The sequence below is a fragment of the Macrotis lagotis genome, chromosome 5 (genome assembly GCF_037893015.1).
Source record: "Macrotis lagotis isolate mMagLag1 chromosome 5, bilby.v1.9.chrom.fasta, whole genome shotgun sequence".
In the NCBI taxonomy this organism is placed as follows: Eukaryota; Metazoa; Chordata; class Mammalia; order Peramelemorphia; family Peramelidae; genus Macrotis; species Macrotis lagotis.
Genome location: NC_133662.1, coordinates 194,534,629 through 194,557,043, shown reverse-complemented (window position 1 = coordinate 194,557,043; position 22,415 = coordinate 194,534,629). Strand labels below are relative to the sequence as shown.

Below are 22,415 nucleotides of genomic sequence, written 5' to 3'. Positions count from 1 at the left end.
TGAATGCCCTTGGATCATCTCCATGTCCAGGCCTGTATGAAATTTAATAAAATATGAGCCCAAAAGGATTAATGTTTGTGTCTCCAAAACATTCATCTGGAGAAAATGCAACCAGTTGCTTTGCTTTCTATAAAAGGAAGTTATAGTGATTGGTACATGTATTTTAATTCAAGATTGTTGGGAAAGAAGCTAATTATAAGTTTTAAGTTTTTCTGATTCCCTTAGCAGAAATCTTTTGAATAATAAATAGATGTGTAGAAAGCCACTGTGTACTCATAGATTTTAGCAAAACACACAACTACGTTGAAATTCATTGTGCTATGAAAAATAGCCAGATTTTTCCCATCATTGTTATTACTATTATTATTACTAATGACAATTCATTTTTATAAACAGATTTAAAGTTTATAAAGTGACTGATTATGAGACAGGGAAGAACAATAAAGAGAGAGCTTGCCTTGGAGTCAGGAAGAGATTGGGTCACATCCCATTTCTGGGGATGCTGTTTTTGTGACTAGTCTTTTAGCCTTTGACTGCCCCAGGGAACTTTCTAAGACTAGACTTTGCAAGGTATTTGTGGCTTTGTATCAATAGTGGATAATTATCTATGGAACATCCCATCAACAATGACATTACAGATTTATTCACACTCCATCCCCATTAATGACACTAGCATTGTTGTCATTGCTATTATTATTAGAGAAGTGTTGCTTCTTGAATAGAACAATTCACTTCCATTTAGAAAGATCCAAGTTCCAATTACTACTAAAAAAGGAATTGTATAAACCAAGGTAAGTTATTTAACTTAACTAAACCTAAGCTTGAATTTCTATATATGGAAGAAAGAAGTTCCTAGAACCTATTGCCCAAGGGGACTTCAGGTATTAAGGAAGATCCCAATTTCGTTGATTGTAATGGCAGTTACAAATCTCTTTATAAAAGATATTTTGCATCATTCCTACAATTGTATTAGAAAGTTCTGCTTTAGACCCTTTCAGAGAAAAGGACACTGAAAAAATACCTTTTTTTTTTTAATCAAATAGATTGTCTCATGCCTGAGGCAAGAAGTTCAGGTCTTCTAGACTCCTTGTCCAGTGTTCTGTCTTGTACAGAACTTTTGGGGTCACGTACCCTTCTCAGAAATTCCTTAAATATTTCATTAGAACAAACAACATGCACTATAACATGCCAGAAAAACAGGACTTTGATCCTAATATCTGTGCTCCCTTTCACCAGCTATGCTAGGCCCACTTTACAATTCTTGTCCATATCCTCCCATAACCATGTTCTCCCTAGAAATATGATTACCCCAGTCTTTCTGTGACTTCTTTAGGCATGTTGAAGGTGATCTGCCTTTATAAATTTGGTGTCTGTCTTATAAAATTTAGGCCTGATCTAATAATGCTGTGCTCAGACATGGGAATGGACTTTGAAAGCACTTATGAAGAAGTCTTCCCAATAGTCCAACATAATGATGCTCTTATTTATACAAATCTTCTCACCAGTAAGAAAGCGGCAGTAAATCCCTACCTGACCATGGGTCTTTTCAAGGTCTTTTCGTGATTTTACCTCTACTTGAAATCCATTGTCCTGGAATTCTTTATAAGGTCCTGGTACCCTGAATATACCAATGGGGCAAATGGGTCCTCCACTAAATCCCCCGCCATTTTTAGCACATAATTTATTGTTAAAAAGCTAAGCTTACAGAAATAAATGGTGCTAGCTGGTCTCAGTATATTAAACTGATGAGAAGATAGGAAATGAAGACACCTGAAAATCCAGTAAGTTCCTGTGGCAGCAGTTCACCATAAGAAGGACAGCACAGAGCTGACATTATTTATCAAAGAACTGCCCATCATTAGCACCTGGGATTAGTTTCAAATCAGGTTAACATTTGAGGAAGTCACGTAACATTCTCAAACTGAATTTCCACATCTTTAAGATGGGAATAATAACAATAGAAAGCATGTCAGAGTTGTGAGGATCAAATGAGATGGCATATAAAAATAACATAAAAAATTTTACAACTTTAAAATACTTGTAAATGCTAGCTATCATGGTCATCATCATCATACTATTGTTGTATCATATTCTATCATATGGTATCATTATCATAGCTATTCTTGTATCAGTAACATTAAGAATGATCTCCGGGGGTCTCTCTTCTAGACACTTCATTCTGCCAATTCTAGCAAGCTTCACTGAGTTTGCCAATCTCAAATACCTACTCAGAAGGTCACAAGCTCAACAGATTTGGTATCATCAAGTTTGGAGTCTGAATTCTTCAGACATTTTTTTTCTTCATGAATCCTAATATTATTGAACATCATAGCTTGTGTTTCTTCTTCTTCTCTAGATTGGGATTAATCAAAGATTCATATTATAGAAATTTTATGAAGATCAAATGAGCTAATATTTAATAATAAAATGATAAATTGATCACTTTTATGCATATCTGACAGGTTTGCTAAGACTTTTAAAAATGTTATTTCAATTTATCCTACCATAACCCTATGAGATAGGTACTATTGTTAACCTTGCTCAAAAGATGAGGAAACTGAGACAAAATTAACGTTAGAGGTGAGATTTGAAAATATATCTTACTGACCTCATGTCCAGTTCTCTATATACCATGCTCTCCAGGTGCCTCGTAATAATTTATGTATAGTAATTTGCATAATTAAAATCCTTAACTCCAAGGTAGTTATTATCATTGAATTCACCAGCCTTATCTGAGACAGAAGAAAACTAGGGCATAACAACTTTTAAATTTATTTTTTCATCAATATACACATATATATTTTTAACTTTCAAAATTTCCTTTCCCCCTCCCATCAGTGGGGAATGCCAAGTTAGCATTGTACATACATGATAATTCACCTGTATAAACGTATTTTTTAAGTAAAGAGAGCTTGCTTTGGAGGCAGGAAGAGATTGGATCACATTCCATTTCTGGGGATGCTGATTTTGCTTACAGATTAGTCATTTGGGGTATGAGGAATTAGGATTAAGGGAAAGAGATACATAAGAGACAATATTTATTAAGTGTTCATCAGATTCTGAAGGGTTGGCTTTTTATTTATTTTGTTTGGGCATAACAGTTTAAGTGACTTAGCTAAGGTTGGATAAAAGCCAAAGTTGGAACTGAAACCTGCAGCAAAAATTAGACAATATGACAGAGACAACATTTGACCTCTGGTTTTCCTGGCTTCACTAAAGCATACCTTCCTTTCACCAGGAATGGTATCATCAACACATGTGTATATATGTAGATAAACACGCATATATACATGTATGTACCAGAATCCAGGTAAAAATCTGTTCTTGTTTTCCTTTTTTCCTCTTATATACAATGATTCTTCTATTTGCTCTTCTCTGATCTTCTATTTCATAAACATGTGTAACTTACTCAACATTTTCCTCATCTCTGTTCTGCCAAGTGGTACTAGAACCTTCTGTTTTCTCAATTGCCTTTTTGGATTTACAAGCATTTATCAAGGCTTATTATATAGCAGACAGTGTGCTAAGCTAAGAAGCAAAAAGTCTCTGCCCTTGAGAAGCCCACAATCTAATGGGAGAGACATATATAAAAAAAATATAAATATGCAAGCTGTATACAAGGTAAACAGTGGATTCCAGGGTTGAAGGGAGTCAAAGAATGCAGGTGGTGGTGGAAACAACATGAGGGGACAGTCAGTAAAAGGTAAAAAGACACAGTTGGAAGACAGCTTTGCATTAAACAAACAGGAAGCCCAGTGTTACTCATAGTCATAGAGGAAGGGATGAAGTATAAGAAACAATGAAAAGGAAGGAAAGGAACAGATTGTTGAGGGTTTAAAAGGTCAAAGAGAAGATATTATATTTAATCCTAAAAATAACTGGGAGTCATTGAAGGTTAATAAGTAGGGAATGACATGGTTGAATCTATACTATAGGAAGATCATTTTGGAGGCTAAATAGATGATGGATTACAATAGCAATCAGAATGGCAGAATCAGAGGAAAAGAAGGGGGTACATTCAAGAGATGTTCTGTAGTAGTAGATATACTGTTGTAGTTTTTCACTCTACTATAGGGATTCACACAATCACAGAGTTGGAGAGTATTTCTAGTCCACAGTGGTGGTCCTAGTAAAAAACTTCCTCTAATCATAATAATTGACATTTATTTCTCCCTTTAAAATTGGAGAAGCATTTTGTTGCCATTATTTCTCTTAGTTCCTTAACAATCCTATGAGGAAGCCATCATTGTATATATAGTATACCTATATATCATAGTATGTCTCCCTACTTTACAGAGGAGGAAAATAAAGCTTAGAAATGATATGATGAACTGCCTATATGGCTACCCAGCTAATAAATATCTAGGAAAAATTCAAACACAGATTGACTTCACTCCAAATCTAGTAAGATAGCCACTTTGTCATGATGACGTTTTGCCCTCTGCACTCAAAGAAGACTATGATATCAGAGAGGTGATGTCATGACAAGCACTTGAATTAGAGTTGAGTGAGGGGATGTTGTCACCAGTCTCACTTTCTCATCCAGAATCATCTGGATCCAGTAACCAGACAGGAATCAGAATGACTGGAGATAGCTCCTGGATGGGAGGCAATCAGGTTTAAGTGTTTTGCCCAAGGTCACACAGCTAGTAAATGGCAAGTATCTGCGGTTGGATTTGAACTCCTATCCTCCTGATTCCAAGACCAGTTCTCTATCTACCTAGCTGCCCTGCCACTCTATCACTGAGGTCAAGTGAAGTAGTATATATAGAAGATGAAAGGAGAGACCTGGACAGAACACTGTGGAATGGATACCCATGATTAGCCTGTGTGATTGGAATGAAGATCCAGCAAAAGAGACTGAAAAGCAGTCAAATAGGTAGGAAAAGAACAAGAAAAGAGTAGAGTCAGAAGAACCCAGAGAGAAGAGAGGATCAAAGAGAAGTAAATGGTCAATAAGCAGTGATCAACACTGGCAAAAGAGGCAGAAACAAGTAAAGAAGAATGAGAACTGAAAAAAGACCATTGGATTTGGTAAATAAGAAATCATTAGTTTGACCCAGAGATTCAGTTACTGCACTTCCATCTAGTTTAATGTCATATCAAATGGGGTCATCTTTGCAAAAAAAAAAAAAAAAAAAAAGAATGCTTAGAGCAGTACCTAGTAAAGAGTGGCATATAAGGGTTTATTCCTTTCCCTTTATGCCCAAGGAAGTAAGTCATTGATAAGAAGGAAGTCCTCATATGCATCAAAATATTTATAATTGCAATTATTGTGATAGCAAAGAATTGGAAACAAAATAGATTCCCATTGGTTGAAAAATAGCTAAACACCAAAATTAAATTGTGGTATCTGAATGTAATGGAATAATATTGTACTTTAAGAACTAAAAACTGGGATAAATATAAAGAAACCTGGAAATATGCACATGAACTGATAGTGAAGCAAACAGAGCCAAGAAAAATAGTCATTACAACAATGGAAATGGCATCACACATAAAATAAATTATAAATAAATGGGGGCAAAATTATAAAGAACAAGTACAACTTGTAATAAGAGATGTGAAAAGCTCCGCCGGCGCCCGCCTCTCGGCGCTCGGGGGTAGGGTGAGACGGGGAGGCTCCTTCGCCAAAGCCTAGAGCGGATCAAGGTAGCGGCGAAGGTGAAGGCTTTCGAGGATTCTTCTGGACCTGGGCCGGTTCTCTCCCGCCCCGCGGCCGCCGGCTATGGACAAGACCGAGCTGATGCAGAGGGCCAAGCTGGCCGAGCTGGCCAGGCTGGCCGAGCGCTACGACGGCGTGGTCACCTGCATGAAGGCGGTGACCGCGCAGGGCGCCGGGCTCTCCAAGGAGGAGCGCAACCTGCTCTCGGGAGCCTACAAGAACGTGGCCGGGGGCCGAAGGTCGGCCTGGAGGGTCCATTCGAGCATTGAGCAGAAAACTGACACTTCGGACAAGAAGATGCGGCTTGTCAAGGGCTACCGGGAGAAGGTGGAGTGCGAGCTGAGGTCCATCTGCACCACCGTGCTGGAATTGTTGGATAGCAGCCAATGCTACTAATCCGGAGAGCAAGGTCTTCTATCTGAAAATGAAGGGAGACTACCTCCAGTACCTTGCAGAAGTAGCCTGTGGAGATGACCGAAAACAAACAATAGATAATTCCCAAGGAGCTTATCAAGAAGCATTTGACATCAGCAAGAAAGAGATGCAACCTACACATCCAATTCGCCTGGGGCTAGCTCTTAACTTTTCTGTATTTTACTATGAGATTCTTAATAACCCAGAGCTTGCCTGCACTTTGGCTGAAACGGCTTTTGATGAGGCTGTTGTAGAACTTGATACGTTGAATGAAGATTCCTTACAAAGACAGTACCCTTATCATGCAGTTGCTTAGAGACAACCTAACATTATGGACATCAGACAGTGCAGGAGAAGAATGTGATGCTGCAGAAGGTGCAGAAAATTAAAATTCATACAGGGTGTCATCTTCCTTTCTCTCAAGAAGCCTTTTTACACGTCTCCATTCCTTATAGCTCCACTTGGATTTCCTATAGCAAAGAACCCATTCATGTGTATGGAAATCAATCGTTTCTAGTCTTTTCACACTGCAGCTTTGGGAAAACTCCATTCCTTGATTTGTGTTTGTCCTGGGCCTTCCTGGTGTGGGGGTTACTGCTGTAGAAAAAGTATTAATAGCTTCATTTCATATAAACATAAGTAACTTCCAAACACTTACGTAGAGGACTAAAGTGTATCTGGTATTCAAAAATCTGAACCAGTTCTGCAAGTGATGACTGTGTTTTGTATTACAGTGAAGATATGAAAATGTAGTTAAATACAACTCAAGTGTTTTACATAGCTTCCCCCGCCTACCCCCATAGTCCTCATCTTGTTTTTTCAGGGTTTTTCTTTCAGCAAACAACTTTCACATACTCTTAAATATTCCTTTTAAGGAGGAATCTGGAAGTATTTGGGTCAAATGGAAACAAATTTGGTATTATAGAGTTAGGGATCACAAGCTGAAATAGTTCTCCTGTAAGATATGTCCTGTGACAGCACGAAGTTTTTTTACCCTTCAGTTGCTGCTGTTTAATTTAACAATTTCTTCTCAATAAAAGTTCACTCACACTCCTGCCTTTGTAGTTCTGGTGTCCACTTTACTATGTAATAGAAGTAGCATGGAACTACCAGAATACAAATGTTGCTTATTTGGCAAATTAAAGTGCATGTCATTTCTTAATACACTAGAATAGGGGAAACCATTGGAAATACACGAGTCCAGGCCTAATTTTTTAGTACTTTTCCATGCAGATTTGTGCACATGTGAGAGGGTATCACATTTGTCCAGTGATTGTTTATTAGAAAGTTTGGACCACTATTGTGTGTTGCTAATCATTGATTGTAGTCCCAAAAAAGCATTGTGGAAAATGTTATTGCCCTATGTAACAGCAAAGTAACATAAAAATAAAATTGCATTTTATAAACCATTTAAAAAAATAAGAGATATGAAAAAGCTGCTCACCAATCCATTCCTTCATGGTGCTTGCAAGTTGCAACATTAGTGGACACCCCCCCCCCACCAGTATTGCAATGCTTTGTTCAAAACATGCTTTCCTACTTTTTCAATGTATTGGTCAGTTGTGTTTATTTTTTACACTTATTTTTCTTTATTTTTTGTCTTTTAAAAAACACCAATTGTTATATGGGATGGTTTCTCCAGGAGGGAAAATGGTTTAGGGAAAACTATGATGATATAAAAAACAAAAGACATCAATAAAAATGTTATTTTGTTTTTTTTAATAAAAGAGCATTGCCTTTACCATCCTCTGAAACTGTTGATAGTACAGTCTAGTCAATTTTGAGGACAGTGATCGAGGAAGGAATTTAGAAGTTGTTAAGTTATTATTATTTAATTTGATGGTATAGAATGTTAATCCAAAGCTTTATTTTAACATGTTGTTATCTTTTCCTTGTTTAAGACTGCTGTAAATGTTAGCTCAAATTGTCTCATGGAATAGAGGTTTCTGAAGACATTGGGTGGGAAGTAGAAGGGAAGAGAGAACTTTATATCAGTTGGGATAGTTCTCTCTATTCTACAAATGCTTGAATTTAAAATCATGCTTTAGAAATTGGTTCTAGCAGATGTGCCCAAAATGCAGATGTTTTTTTAAACATCTATTAATGAATATTCTCTAGGTATAATTCCATTCAGTTTCAAATCCATCTAAGAGTACATTTCTTTTTTCCTCCTTTCTTAATTTTATTTTTTCCAATTACATGTAATGATAGTTTTCAATATTCATTTTTTGTAAGATTTTGTAAGATTTGTAAGTTTTACATTTTTCTACCTCCCTATCTTCCCTCCTTCACTCCCTTGACAATGTGTAATCAGATATAAGTTTTATATATATTTATATATACAATTATATTAAACATATTTTCATATTAGTCATGTTGTGAAAGAAGAATCAAAACAAAAAGGAAAAAACATGAGAGAGAAAAAATATAAATCAAATTTTAAAAAGTGGAAAATAGTATGCTTTGGTTTGCATTCAGACTCCATAGCTCTTTCTCTGTATTTGGATGATATTTTTTCATACAAGGATTTTAGAATTGTCTTTGATCATTGTATTGCTGAGAAAAGTAAAGTCTACCATAGTTGATCATCATACAGTGTTTCTGTTCATATGTGCAATATTCTCCTGGTTTTGCTTACTTCACTCAGCATCATTTCATAATAGTACTATCCTATCTATTTTATATCTTATCTTATTCCACAAGAATGGCATGAGAGGACTTTGTTAAATGTTTTGCTAAAATCAAGGCAAACTATGTAAAAAATATTTACTAGTCTGGTAACTGCCTAAAAAGGAAATAAAAATTATATAGCAAAACCAATTCTTGATGTAGCAGTGTTGGCACTCTGCAATTCTTACTTCCTTTTCTAAATGTTTACCAATAATGATTTAACTAGCTGTCCTGAAATTTTGATAAGAATTGAAATTAAGCTTATTAACCTAGAAATGATCAGATTCCACACTTTTTTCTGAAAATCTGAACATTGCCTTCTTCCAATCCCATAGCACATCTTCTTTTCTCTCAACTATTTTAAAAATCATTGGCATTAGTTCATTAACCATATCATTCATTGATTATCCTTGAATATTAATAACTGGGCTTGATGACAAAAAGTCCCCTTTTACTACCTTCTCACTTAGGTCTCAACTCCCTTTCCTTAATAGTCCCAACTATTTTTTGTTCTGTCTTTTCTTCTATTTCAATGATTTTTTCTCCATACGAAGCATCTCAAGTTTACTCTTAGATCTGTTGCATTATCTCATCTACTCCCATTGTCTGATCCTTCTCTTTCTCCCAATATAGTTTTAAGAACACTTTTTATTATCCTTAGCTTTCTTGGCTAATCTTAGCTTATTCTAATATTAGCATTCCTGACACTATTCTTAGAAGACTATGACGTGCTTTTCTACTTTTTCATACAATATCTGCTCCCTCTATCATTGTCTGTACATGACTTTTGAAAATCTAATTTTGTTGGTACGTTCCCTGCACATCCGCATTGATCTCTTTAAATAATTTCTCTTTCATTTTTATTGAAATTGTTTCTTTTTAAATATTCAGAATTTGACTTGTGAGAGCTATCCTTCCATCCTTAGTTTACTTCTCTTTAGAGCTATATAGTCAACAGTATCATTATTTTTTTGAATCTTTTGAATTCTGCTTTTCAAATATCTATGCCATGCATATCTTCTTCTCTTCTATCATAAGAAAAAATAGCACAAAAGTTTCTCTATTTTTCCACAACCAAAACCAAGTGAAAACTTGATCAAGAAACTTTTTCTCATTGGCTCCTCCATGTTTTTGAAAAATGAAAGAGTCATTAAGTCAAATCCACAAATTTAGTTGCTCTGATTTTGACAGGCATAAATGTTTTCTGTACCATTTATCTTTCCTAAGTAAAACAGTTACTAACATTTAAGAAACTATTAAAAAGATCACACTACATATCAATCTTTTGGACAAAGCAACCTACTTACTACAATGGCATATAGTATAAATGAATGCTTCATGAATAATAGTTGTTCACGCTAATCAGTATGTAACATATAACACAAAATAGTTCAAGCAACAGAAGTAAAGGATATCACCAAATAATTACATGAGAGGAAGAATTTAAAAAAACAGACTGGTTATTTGGTGAGAGTAAAAGATTACACATGAATATCCAGAATGTTCCATTGCTACCTCACAATATCAGAAGAAAGTAAGAAAGCCTGCAAACAAGTCATTTAGGCCTCTTTTGATGACTACCTAGGAGAGTATGGATAAGAGTGGCATGGGTTGAATGGGTAAGGATTATCTGAAGTCATAATCAACATTCTTGAAGGGAATTTTCAAATTAATAAACTCACAGATCTACTAGAATTTTAAAAAAAGATTTATAAAACACTTCCTTCAATACAAATCATAGGTTCATTATTCCCATTTCCAAGACCAGGTCAAAGTCAGAGTTGAGATTTTGATCTCTGTCTTTCTTGATCCCAAAGCCCAGTTCTCTTGCCTCAAATCCATATTGAATAATCACACATTTCCACTGGTTGTTCCTTTTCATGCAAAGAGAAGGTAGAACACAAAGTGGGGGGGGGGGGGAGGGGAATGAGAGAGAATTAAGGTATATCTTGTGTTTTTGTATTAAACTCACTTCTCTAAGTTGCTAAAAAGAACTAAGGGGAGAAAAGGGAAAAGATTCAGAGAAAAAAAGAAAGGGGAAACAAGAAAGGAAGGAGGTTGACCCTGGGCTAAGCTTGGTTACACCAAAACTAGAGAGAAAATGTTTTCAAATTGGTCAGAATTCAAGCAGTGGAATCCAAGGACAAGAAACATGATATGCTCTTACTTTTTCTGTGAACTCTAGAACTGAAAGTTTAGTAACTGGGACAATGAAAATAGATGCTGCCAGAGCCTTTCTCATGAATAAATGAGCAGAATAAAATGCTTTATATTGATATTTCCCAGGATAACTTAGAGATTTTCTTTTAAAAATACATTTTTCATGCAATATTAACTTTAGAATGATTATGAACTTAGGAGATTTGGGTGTGATGATGATAATGTGTATATAAATATTTTGTATATGTATATGTATATGTATATATATATATATTTGTGTATATATGACATACACATATGGTAGCATGCCACAGAGATAACCAGCTGGCTCTTTGAGTTCAAGACTTACCCCTGACATATATGTTTAGATGACCCCTGGGCAAGTAATTAAGTCTGTCAGTGCTTTAGGTAACTCTCTTAAGGATATAAATCATGAATCCAATCCATATTCACACCCCTACAAACTTCCAGAGTGTTTTATATATTTGTATATAATATATAGTATATATAATAACACATTTATAGCATATTTTTGGATTTTCAAAGCATTTACTATTCATTATTTCTTTCAACAGTCACACCACTATTTGCATTTTCAGATGAAGAAATTGATTCAGGTCTCTCCTAACTCAAGATCTGACGTTTTTTCCCATTATACCTTGATACTATTCATTCGTAAATACATACTGGTAATTAGATTGTAAGTTTTGTGAAGGCAAATACTGTTGTTTTTTTTCATCTATAAACAAAGCAGAATGTCTTGCACATATTGCAAAATGTCAAAGGATAATGATATATATGGGTATGGATAATTTTACACAGACATACCTATATGGCATGTGTGTGCGCATGTGTATATGAACACATATATAAACATTGAATATTCTGAGACCTGTATTATCATGGGCGCGAGCAACTTAATGCACTGGGAAGTTCCACTGTAGAAATATCCTCTTCTAATGCAGATCATCAGCTTATTTGTAACATCGTTTCAGAGAGTTGTTGGTTCATTAATAGATTGAGAAATTTGTCTGTAGTCACAGAGATCTTCCTTATGTATGTCTCAGAGGCAGAACTTGAAAACAACATCTGACTTGAGACAATCTGCTATGTAATCATAGGCAAGTTCCTTCACAGACAAAGATACACATATGTAGAGAGAGAAATTATTCTAAATTAGTGGTCATATTAAAACCATCTGAGTATATGAACAAGTGAATTCTTACAGGATCTTAAGTATCATATTTATTAGAGGTAAGCTTGGAGGAAAAAAAAACCTGAGAAATGGAAAAGGTATTCTTGACTGGCACTGAGAAATCCTTGGGAAATCCCTAATGCCCCTCCTCCACCCCTTCTTCCTAGGAGGTTCTGATTTCAGAAGCAAAAAAAGTCAGACAAACAAGGCATGGATTCTTCCAAAATGCTCTAACACTTAAAATCAATTTTATTATCCAATTTAATCCAACAAATTGAAAGTACTTCCACACCTACAATATACAAAATACTGTGCTAGACAATCATGAAGTTAAGTGACAAAAAGCAAACAAAAATTGACCTTGTCCTGGAGATACTTCAATTCCATTGGAGGTAGGGAAAGACAGAGGGGACACCAGACAGCCGATGGAGCTTCTATTGCTCTGTAGTATACTTAGATGACATAGGATATTCAAATTTTTTCTTATCATTTCTCAGTTTTCCAACCATCCAGATGAATACCAGGTGGTTCATAACTTAACAGGATAACATCACATTGAACAAGAAAGGTATTGATCAAAAACTAATGGTATGACTAGCAGGGTGATTGTTGGTTGTCTGAGGCCGGATTTGGACCCCGTGCTCCTGGCTCAAGGGCCAATGCTCTGTCTACCACCCAGCCACCCCTACTATTATTACTATTTTATTTTATTTTGGGTCTTTTTTTTTCTTCTTTTTGGTTTTTGCCAGGAAGTGGGGACTGGGTAGCTTGCATGTCATGCAGCTGGGTGATTGTTGGGTGCATGGGGCCGGATATGGGCTCAGGTGCTCATGGCTCCAGGGCTGGTGCTCCGTCCATTGTGCCACCTGGCCATACCTACAATTATTACTATTATTTTTTTATTTTAATTTTTTCTCTCCCCTTTACTTTATCGCTCAAGCAAGTCTATATTTATGGGGGGAGGGGTATTTCGTTTACTCTTAAACAAGAATATTTTATTAATGTAAAAAAATGTGTACAAAATGAGAATAAAAAAATAAAAGAAAAAAGAAAAAAAAGAAAAAAAACTAATGGCATGACATACTAGTTCATTTAAAGAGAAGAAATGCCTGAATGCAAGGAAGAAGTCTAAGTCTATAATGACTGCACTAATGTCTAGATGAAAGAAATATTTCCTATTAATGATGGAATTCTCTAAATACTACATTGTACTAATCTCATCAAGTCCTATAACACTACAAATCCTTCTCAATGAAATTCATAATAATATAAAACAAATTCATTTAACCATCTATCCTGAAAAAACAAATTAGATGAAAAATGCACATTTCTCAGATTATGATACGCAGCTGAATAAGCAGACTATCAAATTTACCTATCAATATGCGTATCTTGAATAAACATTGCACATGGATAATCAACTGGGCTTGGAATTGAGGAGGAGGGGATATGGATTACATTTGAGAAATTGAAGTAGTGTCAATGATTCCAACCTACTGACTAATTGAAAAAACATTTTAACAGCATATTCTTTTGAGTGATAATTCTTAGCTGTGAATCATGGCACCCTATGATCTCAGAAAAAAATCTAAGTTATAAATAAGCTAAAAGTCAATGGAAAGAGACTTGATAGACAGACTCAAACTATATAGCATACAGCCAGGTCTCAATTAGGGCAAATAATGAATCTGGTGTAGTAGTCATATTATTCAAATTTATCTCATGTATTTTCACTGGGCTAGAATCAATTACCATATTTTGTACAATTATAACTTTGAATAATGCAAATTTGAATACATGCTGTATTACCCATAACAATTTGTGTGAGGGATGAGTACAACTGGAAAAAATTGGTTATGTGGCAAAAATGAGAGATAACAGATGACAAACCCAAATGGTACATTGGTATTCCAAAGATCTCAAAGAATATGAGGGAGGCCTCAACTGCATTGGAGGGATCATCTGTGGAGGATTTATAGCTAAAGAGTAGGTACAAATTGTGAGGCATGAGAAGACATAGAGAAATTGCTTCTTTGTTGATATATGGGGAGGTCTGTATTTAAAAAATAGTAACTGCTTCAAGAGCATCAAATGACAATCTGAGAACTATCGACCCAAGAAATCTATACAATAATACTTCTCCACATCTTTAATCACAAGATACAAAATCTGCTTTGGATAACAGATGTAGTTCTGTCTGTAACCAGGATTCAGTTAATCACTATTTGGACTTTTTCTACATTGACATAGCCAAAAGGAATGATAGAAAACATGAAACCTCTCAGAAATGTCTGAAAAGCTTAAACTTTTCCAATTCATTGAACATTTATTTATTAAACATCTATTATAAAAAAGATAATGTAGGGGGCGGGGGATAGAGAACTAGCCTTGAAGCCAGGAAGAAGTGAGTCAAATCTCGCTTTGGACACATCCTGGCTTTGTGACCCTGGGCAAGTCACCTCACCTCTGAGTGCTTCAGGCTGTTCTCTTAGGCCATAAGTTGTAGAAAAATGCCAACTTGTATTGGTAGTGAGAATTTCCTTACCTGGGAGTTCTTTATTTCAATGAATCCAGGTCCAGTTCCTATTCTCTATGAAAGAAGTTCTACACCAAGTCCTCAGGATACAAAAAAGAAAGAAAGAGAGAGAGAGAGAGAGAGAGAGAGAGAGAGAGAGAGAGAGAGAGAGAGAGAGAGAGAGGAAGGAGAGGGAGGGAGGGAGGAAGGAAGGGAGGAAGGAAGGAAGGAAGGAAGGAAGGAAGGAAGGAAGGAAGGAAGGAAGGAAGGAAGGAAGGAAGGAAGGAAGGAAGGAAGGAAGGAGGGAGGGAGGAAAGGAAGAAAAAGAAAGAAAGAAAATGTCCTTTGCCAACAAGCTTACAGTCTAAGGGAGCCTTCATTTCTGTTTTCAATAGGTACTGATCTTACAAAATTTAAAGTCACATTCTCTTGATACATGAAACTTCGTAACACTGAGACCTGGGCACAATAACATGCAGTTGACACTAGGATTAGAAAAAATAACAGTTCAATCCAATTCAGTCTGAATGTTGCTCTCCATTCCCTCAGGTATTTCCTGATGAAGGCTTCACACATCTCTCAAGGACTATAAGATTTCTTCTATTCTTGTGCCAGTTTTCTCCATGCCATTACAAGAACTTACCTATATCCACAGGAGCGGTAACATAATGTCTTAAGCAACGACATGGTTCGAGGCAGAATTGCTCCTCTTTATTATAGTGGGAAAGTTCTACCTTTGATCTTAATCCTTATCAGTGAGGCTCTTTGCTTTTCAAATGTTCCTGAAGATTTATAAGTACTAATTTTCCAGGTGGCACATACCTTTGTGCCTTAAAAAGCTCCTACAAAGTCTTTTGAGTACTAATTGATCAGAGCACCATAAGCTAGCTCTTGGACAATCCTTTTGTACTTGCGATTGGTTTCTGACCCTCAACAGCTTTAGACATAAGCACCTGCTGTCTATGGACTGGCTCCTAAAATTAACCCAAGTTATAGTTAGTGACATGGGAAGGTAGTGGTTATTTTAGAATGAACAGTCTGCTTAGCTTGCTCCAAAAATTTGAGAATAAATTTGACAAGAGCTGCTTGGAGGGAAGGGGAAAGAATCTTTTGCAAAAGTTAAAAGTACTGGGGCGGCTAGGTGGTGCAGTGGATAAAGCACCAGCCCTGGAGTCAGGAGTACCTAGGTTCGAATCCAGTCTCAGACACTTAGTAATTGCCTAGCTGTGTGGTCTTGCGCAAGCCACTTAACCCCATTTGCCTTGCAAAAACCTAAAAAAAAAAAGTTAAAAGTACCAAAAGCAAAAACGATTGCACTTTTGACAAGCAAATTTATAAGGCTACAAAGCCTCACAAATATCCTTCAAAGTTCAAGCTTTGCTTCTCATAGCTATGCTTCAAAGCAAACTATTAATGTGCTCAGAAAGGAGCAAAAAGTTTCTTCTCTTCGGGATAAGTGACTCCCCCAAATAGAGTATTTACAGTTATGGGACAATAAAGAACAATAACAATAATATTAATACAGGCTTGATCAATCACTTAGCCTCCCTTCTACAGGTCCAAAATTAGTTATTTTGTCTATTGCAAATACCCAGATTAACTATAAAGGACGTATGAAGAAAGACACAATCTATATCCAGAGAAAGAACTGATATTTAGATGCATGGATTAATTTTACATATACATACATACATACATGCATATATATATTTGGGGCTAATAGTAGCCATCTCCAGGGTGAGGAGAGGGAAGAAAAAATTCACATGACAATCGTGTTATATATTTGAAAGGAATAGCAAATTGTGCATAATAGATTTTTAGTTTCATGTACAATCATCTATTTTATTGTACTGTTAGAAAAATGCTTATTTTATTCCATAAATTAAAAATATTTTTTAAAAGAAGAGTTTCTAAGATGAAAATAAAAGCACATCATGGCTGGAAGGCTTGGCTCCACTGGATCTTGACCATGAACTAAAGGAAATACCTAGTCTTTGGAATAGATGGAATATGAAGATGGATTGAAAAAGAAATCAGGATTAAGAAGATCTGAAAACCAGATGGGAGAGTGAAAAAAGGGACTCTCTAGAGAGAATTATTTACAGAATTGAAGAATGTCAAAATTGAATGAAATTTTAATAATTGTCTTGTTCAACTTATACCTGAAAAAAGAATTCTTTCTACAAGTATTCATCTAGCCTTTTCTTGAAGACCTCCAGTGAGGAAAAAGCCCTGCTCCGAAAGACAGATCACTCCAATTTTGGATACTTCTAATCATTAGGAAGCTTTTCCTGATACCAGACTTCATTTGTCTTTTTCCAAATTCCCCCTATTGCTCCCAGTTCTATTCTTTAGGACTGAAGAGAACAAGTCTCATGCCTCTTTCAGGTTACCTAGCCCTTTCAATTCTTGAAGACGGCTATCATACCCTCCTTTTCCCTACCCAAGTCTTCCTTTTTTTGAGGTTAAATATCTTTTATTCCTTCACAACTGATTCTTGCATGGCATGAACACAAGACTCTTAACTTTAACTCCCATCTTTCAGATAATTTCTAGATTATTAACATATTTCCTAAAATATAGTGCCCAGATCAGATCCCGTTGAAGGCAAAATCCAGCAGGGCCATCATTCTTTGTTCCATTATGTCATCCCCCCCTAGTAAAATCTAAGATTGCATCTGCTTTTTTAGCTGTCAGATTACACTGTTGATTCATATTGTGCTTTGAAGTTCACTAGAACTTGCACATGCCTCTGTCATCTCATACTTGTGAGGCTGATTTTTTGAATCCAGACATAAGATTTTACATTGATTTGTACCAAATTTCATTTGATTAGGTTCTTCCCAATGTCATAATCTATCGATGTTGATCAGTTAATCAACAATCATTTTTTAAGCATTTTTCATCCATCAAGCACTGAGATCTTTTGGGATTCTGACTTTGTCATGCAGTAGGTTTGTTATTTCCCCCAGCTTTGTGTCCCTGGAAATTGGACAAGAATTCTGTTTGAAGCTAAAAACTTAAATGTATAGAACCAAGTCCAGATTCCTGAAATAATACACTGGAGATATCCTGTCAAACCGGTATCAATCCATTAATAACTACTCTTTGAATTTGGCCATTCCACCATTACTGTATAGTTTTGGTAGTAAATGCTTTGTAAAGTCTAGGAGTACAATACCTCTTTCATTTCATCTTTTTCAGTGTGCCTATTTTCTCACAACTTCATCAACACTAACTTTCCATCTTTTTGTCATCATGCTCAATTTGATGGTCTAAAGTAAAACCTCATCATGGTTTTAATTTGTATTCGTTTCATACTTAGGATATGGAGTATCTTTTCATGTGGTCATTTATAGTTTTCAATTTAAAAAATTATTCATATACTTTGACCAGTGATTTATTAAGGAATTCTGTTTTACGAGTGTTTTTGTCATATATTTGTGACAATCACCTTTTATCTTGAATATTTAACTTTTACGGACAGATGATAGGTTTTTTTCATGCTCTTATGATTTCTCTTCTAATTATATCTTGATTTAATTTCTATAAGCTTTTAAATTTTATGTAGTCTAAATTGCTTATTTTATCTTTTATGATTTCTTCCATCCATTTCATTAAAAATTCTTCCTTTAGCCAAAGTAGTGAAAGGTTGTTGATCTTTTCTACTTTTTTAAGCAATATGACATTTTCTATACAGGTTGAATATCTACATTGAGCTTATTATGGGTTTGGTGTAAGCTTTTAAACCAAACCTAATTTCTGCTAAAGTGCTTTCTAGTTTTCCCATCAATTTTTCTTAGATTACTCACCCCTCAGTAACTTGTGATCTGGAGCTGAGGACTGGATGAATGTTTTTGATTTTTTGTTGTTGTTGTTGCTTGCTTACCCTACAAATATTTTTCACATGTAAGATAATTGGGACATTTCTTTTGCTTGTAAGCTGGTGCCTTTCTTTGACTGTTGACACTCCCCTTTTCTTCTCATTCAAATTGTTTTTTTTCTTCAGAATTTCATATTTAAGGTTTTCCCCTACTAAAACACTTGGGTTGTAGCAACATTTTCCAAGATTCACTGAAACTAGAGACAAAATAATTCAAAGGTCAGAGAGGTAGTCTGACACAGGTTTCATAAAATTTCCTCAGTCTGTGTTGGTGAGGTCCCCTGAAGTGATATCAATGTCTGGAACTACTCTGGGCCTCACTTAACTAATCTAGAAATTTTGAGGGTTGGGTTAAATAATCTCTAAATCCTCTTCCAGTTCTAAATCTATAATCTATGAAGTTCAACAATTAAGAAGTACCTAAGTAACAAACATTGTACTAGGCTATGGGGATTGAAAGACAAAAATAATAAGCTTTTTCTCTTCAATATGTCCTCTTATTTGTCCACATAAATTTCATAATTACCTAGCTCTGTGAGGAAGCTAGTTTCATATTATTTGATTGTTAATGCAGAAAATATATAAAATTGTTTGGGGAATATAATTTTTATGAATCCTACTGAAACACTAGCTCATCAGTTCTCTTATTTTGATAGTTAATTCAGGTTTCCTTGATACTATAAATAGGATTTCCTTTTTTAAAATTATTTTTTAAAAATCTTTCTTATTCATAAATAAGAATAGTCTTTTAGATGTTTAATCTGATAACCTGAGACTCTGTTGAACTAATTTATTGAATCCATTTTTTTTATTGAGATGGATGAAAAATCAAATCAATTTGCAGCAATGTAAACTATTTCTACACAGCAAATCCTCTCCTTGACAGAGAATTTTCATTTTCATTTTTTTTCATTTTAATAGATGTTCAAATGGTACCTCAAAGCTGTTTTAGTTAGCATTTTCTTTCAGCTGCTCTGGTTGTGCCTTTTTTAAATGTCAACTATCCATCTTTTAAAAAATTATTTTAATTATTTTACTTCCAAATTCTCTCTCTCCCTCTTCCATATTGAGAAAGCAAGAAATACATACACAGTATACAAATAAAAACATGGAAAACATTTCCTCACTAACCATTTTGTGAGTGAGCAGCGAAACAAGAAAAATAAAAGTAAAGTATACTTCAATCTACTCTCAGAATATATCAGTTTTCTCTTAATGTGTGTAAACCTTAAAAATATAGGGTTAAAATAAAATGACAGAAAATATAGTTAAACATGAAGTTTTATTCTCTAGTATTTACTGTGCACCTATAGGTGAAGACCATCTGTCCAAGATGGCTCCCCAAGGGGGGGAGGGAGGCTTTGTGGGATTTATTTTTTAGGTTTTGGTTTGGTTTTTTTTTTTTGGCAAGGCAATGGGGTTAAGTGGCTTGCCCAAGGCCACACAGCTAGGTAATTATTAAGTGCCTGAGGTTGAACTTGAACTCAGGTCCTCCTGACTCCAGGACCGGTGCTCTATCCACTGCACTACCTAGCTGCCCCTGTATGGGATTTTTTTTTCCCAAAACAAAGGATAGGAGAAATCATTAATCCCTTTTGATAGCCTATCAGTGAAAGTTGCACAATATTAAGTTGCTCAATTACTCTTCATAGACTATCACCCTTATATCATACTGTTTGATGAATTGTATCTCTTCCTGAACTTTAAGCATCATGAACAAAGAACAAGTTTTTCAGCTTTCTAATCATTTGTCTTCCTGAGTTTGTAATTAGCCTGGGGGAGATATCCTGAGTATTAACATAAAAATAAATCAGTCGCTTTTTTTTAAAAAACAGGAATATAGTTTGAGAAACTTATACTTTGACAGATGGATAGTATTTTTCATTAAGAGTCCTTTGGAATTGCTTTGGGCCATAGGATCAAAATAGCCAAGCCTTTTAAAGTTGATCATTGTTACAATATTGTTAAGGTGTACAATGTTCTTCTGGTTCTGTTCACTTCATTTTGTATCAGTTCATTTTATTTCCTGAACCCTATTATTTATGAATCTAATATAATAATCTACTATGATATAAGAATTTTCAAAGCCTTTCCTAGACATGAAGGGGTTTGTTGCAAGGCAGTGGAGTTAAGTGGCTTGCCCAAGGCCACACAGCTAGATCATTATTAAGTGTCTGAGAATGGATTTGAACTCTGGTCCTCCTGACTCCAGGGCCGGTGCTCTATCCACTGCGCAACCTTGCCACCCCTTGTATGAGTTCATTTTAAGTCTTCTCAGGCTTTCCTGAAATCATCCTTTTCCTTATTGCTTACCACAAAATAGTATTCTATCACAATCCTATCAGCCACCCCCCAATTGATAAGCATACCCTAAGCTTTCCCATTCTTTGCCACCACAAAAAGCTGCTATAAACATTTTTGACATGTGGGCGTTTTCTGGTGTTTTTTTTTTAATGATTTCTTTGTAAAACTGAACTAGTAGCGGTATTGCTGGCTCCGAGTGTCCACAGTGTGTGTCCAGTCCTTTGGACGCAGTTCCAGATTGCTCTCCGGGAGGCTTGACTCAGTTGACACTCCACCAAGGATGCATTCGTGTCCCTGCCTGTCTGTCATCTTCCTGTCCTGTCCTGGTCCCTCCAAGTTGTTTCCATTTGCAATCCTTTGATAAAATTGCTTTCAGAGATTAGCGCATTGTTTTGATTTCTTCTTCTGAAAACTACCTGCGGCATCCTCTGATCACTGATGGGGGGGACAGCCCCCCTCTTTACTCACCTGGCGCAGGTAAGGTCGGTTTTAGAAAGGCGGGTGGAGCTAGTGACCTTGGGCCAGCCACCGAACCCCGCGTAACGAGGGCGGACATCTGGAGGGGTGGGTCCGGCTAACTTGACCCGGAAAGTTCGGACTTTAAAGGTGGACAAGCGCCGCGGCCCGTTAGGGCGGGAGGCGTGGGGATGGGCAAGGCCCGCCCCCCTAGGGGCGGAGCCTCATGGGGGCGGAGACCGCCTAGGTCGCCGGGTTGGCGCTTGCGCGTGTCCTGCAGGAGGAAGTCCCGCCCCCCCAGCCTACGGCCCCGCGGTGAATGTGCCGGAGACCACGACTTCCCAGCATTCCCCGCTCCGCTTAGGCCCGAGCGGAGACCACGACTGCTTCCCAGCATTCCCCGCTCCGCTTAGGCCCGAGCGGAGACCACGACTTCTTCCCAGCATTCCCCGCTCCGCTTAGGCCCGAGCGGAGACCACGACTTCCCAGCATTCCCCGCTCCGCTTAGGCCCGAGCGCCCCCTCCCGAGCGAATCGACGATCCCACAGCCGCGAGGCGGAGACGCGCCGAGCCTCTTCGCTTTCCGTAGTTTTCGAACTTCTCCCGCGGGGTTTTGCTTCCTGGCTGTGCTGCTCATGGATGCTCTCTGCTAAAGATGAATTTCCTCCTCTGGCTGGTCGCCGTAGGGGGCCTTGCCGCTCTCTTGGCTCTGCGGCTGTGGGTGGTGCTCCGCTTGAGAAGGAAGAAGCTACAGTCCGTCAAAATGCTGGTGGTGGCCGGCTCTGGTGAGTAGACCCGTCACGTGACTCGCCCCCTCGGCTTCCTTCAGGACTACAAGTCCCAGAAGACAACGCGGCTTGTAGTTTCTCAGCTCCCCCTCCCTTCCCCCCATTGCCAGCTTTTTTTTTTTTAAGATTGTATATGAGTTTTACAATTTTTCTCCCAATTTTACTTCCCTCCCCCACGGAAATCAATCTGTCAGTCTTTATTTTGTTTCTCTGTTGTACCCCCGCCAGTTTTGCTTGAAGCGTTGCATGCCGGTCTTTTGGGTTTTCTTTTTGTTTTGTTTAACTGGATTGGCTGCTAATGATCCGAATGAATAACATAGCGATTTTTAAAGCTAGAAAATTGACGCATAGGGGCGCAGTGGATA

General features: G+C 36.8%; 1 protein-coding gene and 1 pseudogene across 4 annotated transcripts in view; both read left to right on the top strand.

Moving 5' to 3' along the window:
* ALG14 (ALG14 UDP-N-acetylglucosaminyltransferase subunit) overlaps window positions 1-22,415 on the top strand; it is a 154,446-nt gene that overhangs the window by 24,430 nt on the left and 107,601 nt on the right. Inside the window, exon 1 of one of the 4 annotated variants that reach the window (XM_074188222.1) lies at window positions 21,571-22,047. The exons of 1 other annotated variant lie outside the window; for it this stretch is intronic. In XM_074188222.1, coding sequence (XP_074044323.1) covers window positions 21,918-22,047 — 130 coding nt within the window. In that variant the 5' untranslated portion in view covers window positions 21,571-21,917. Of the gene's footprint in view, window positions 1-21,570; window positions 22,048-22,415 lie in introns of those variants that run through there. 2 more of the 4 variants (XM_074188225.1, XM_074188224.1) reach the window with 2 other exon arrangements.
* LOC141490004 (14-3-3 protein theta pseudogene) lies at window positions 5,729-6,491 on the top strand (annotated as a pseudogene).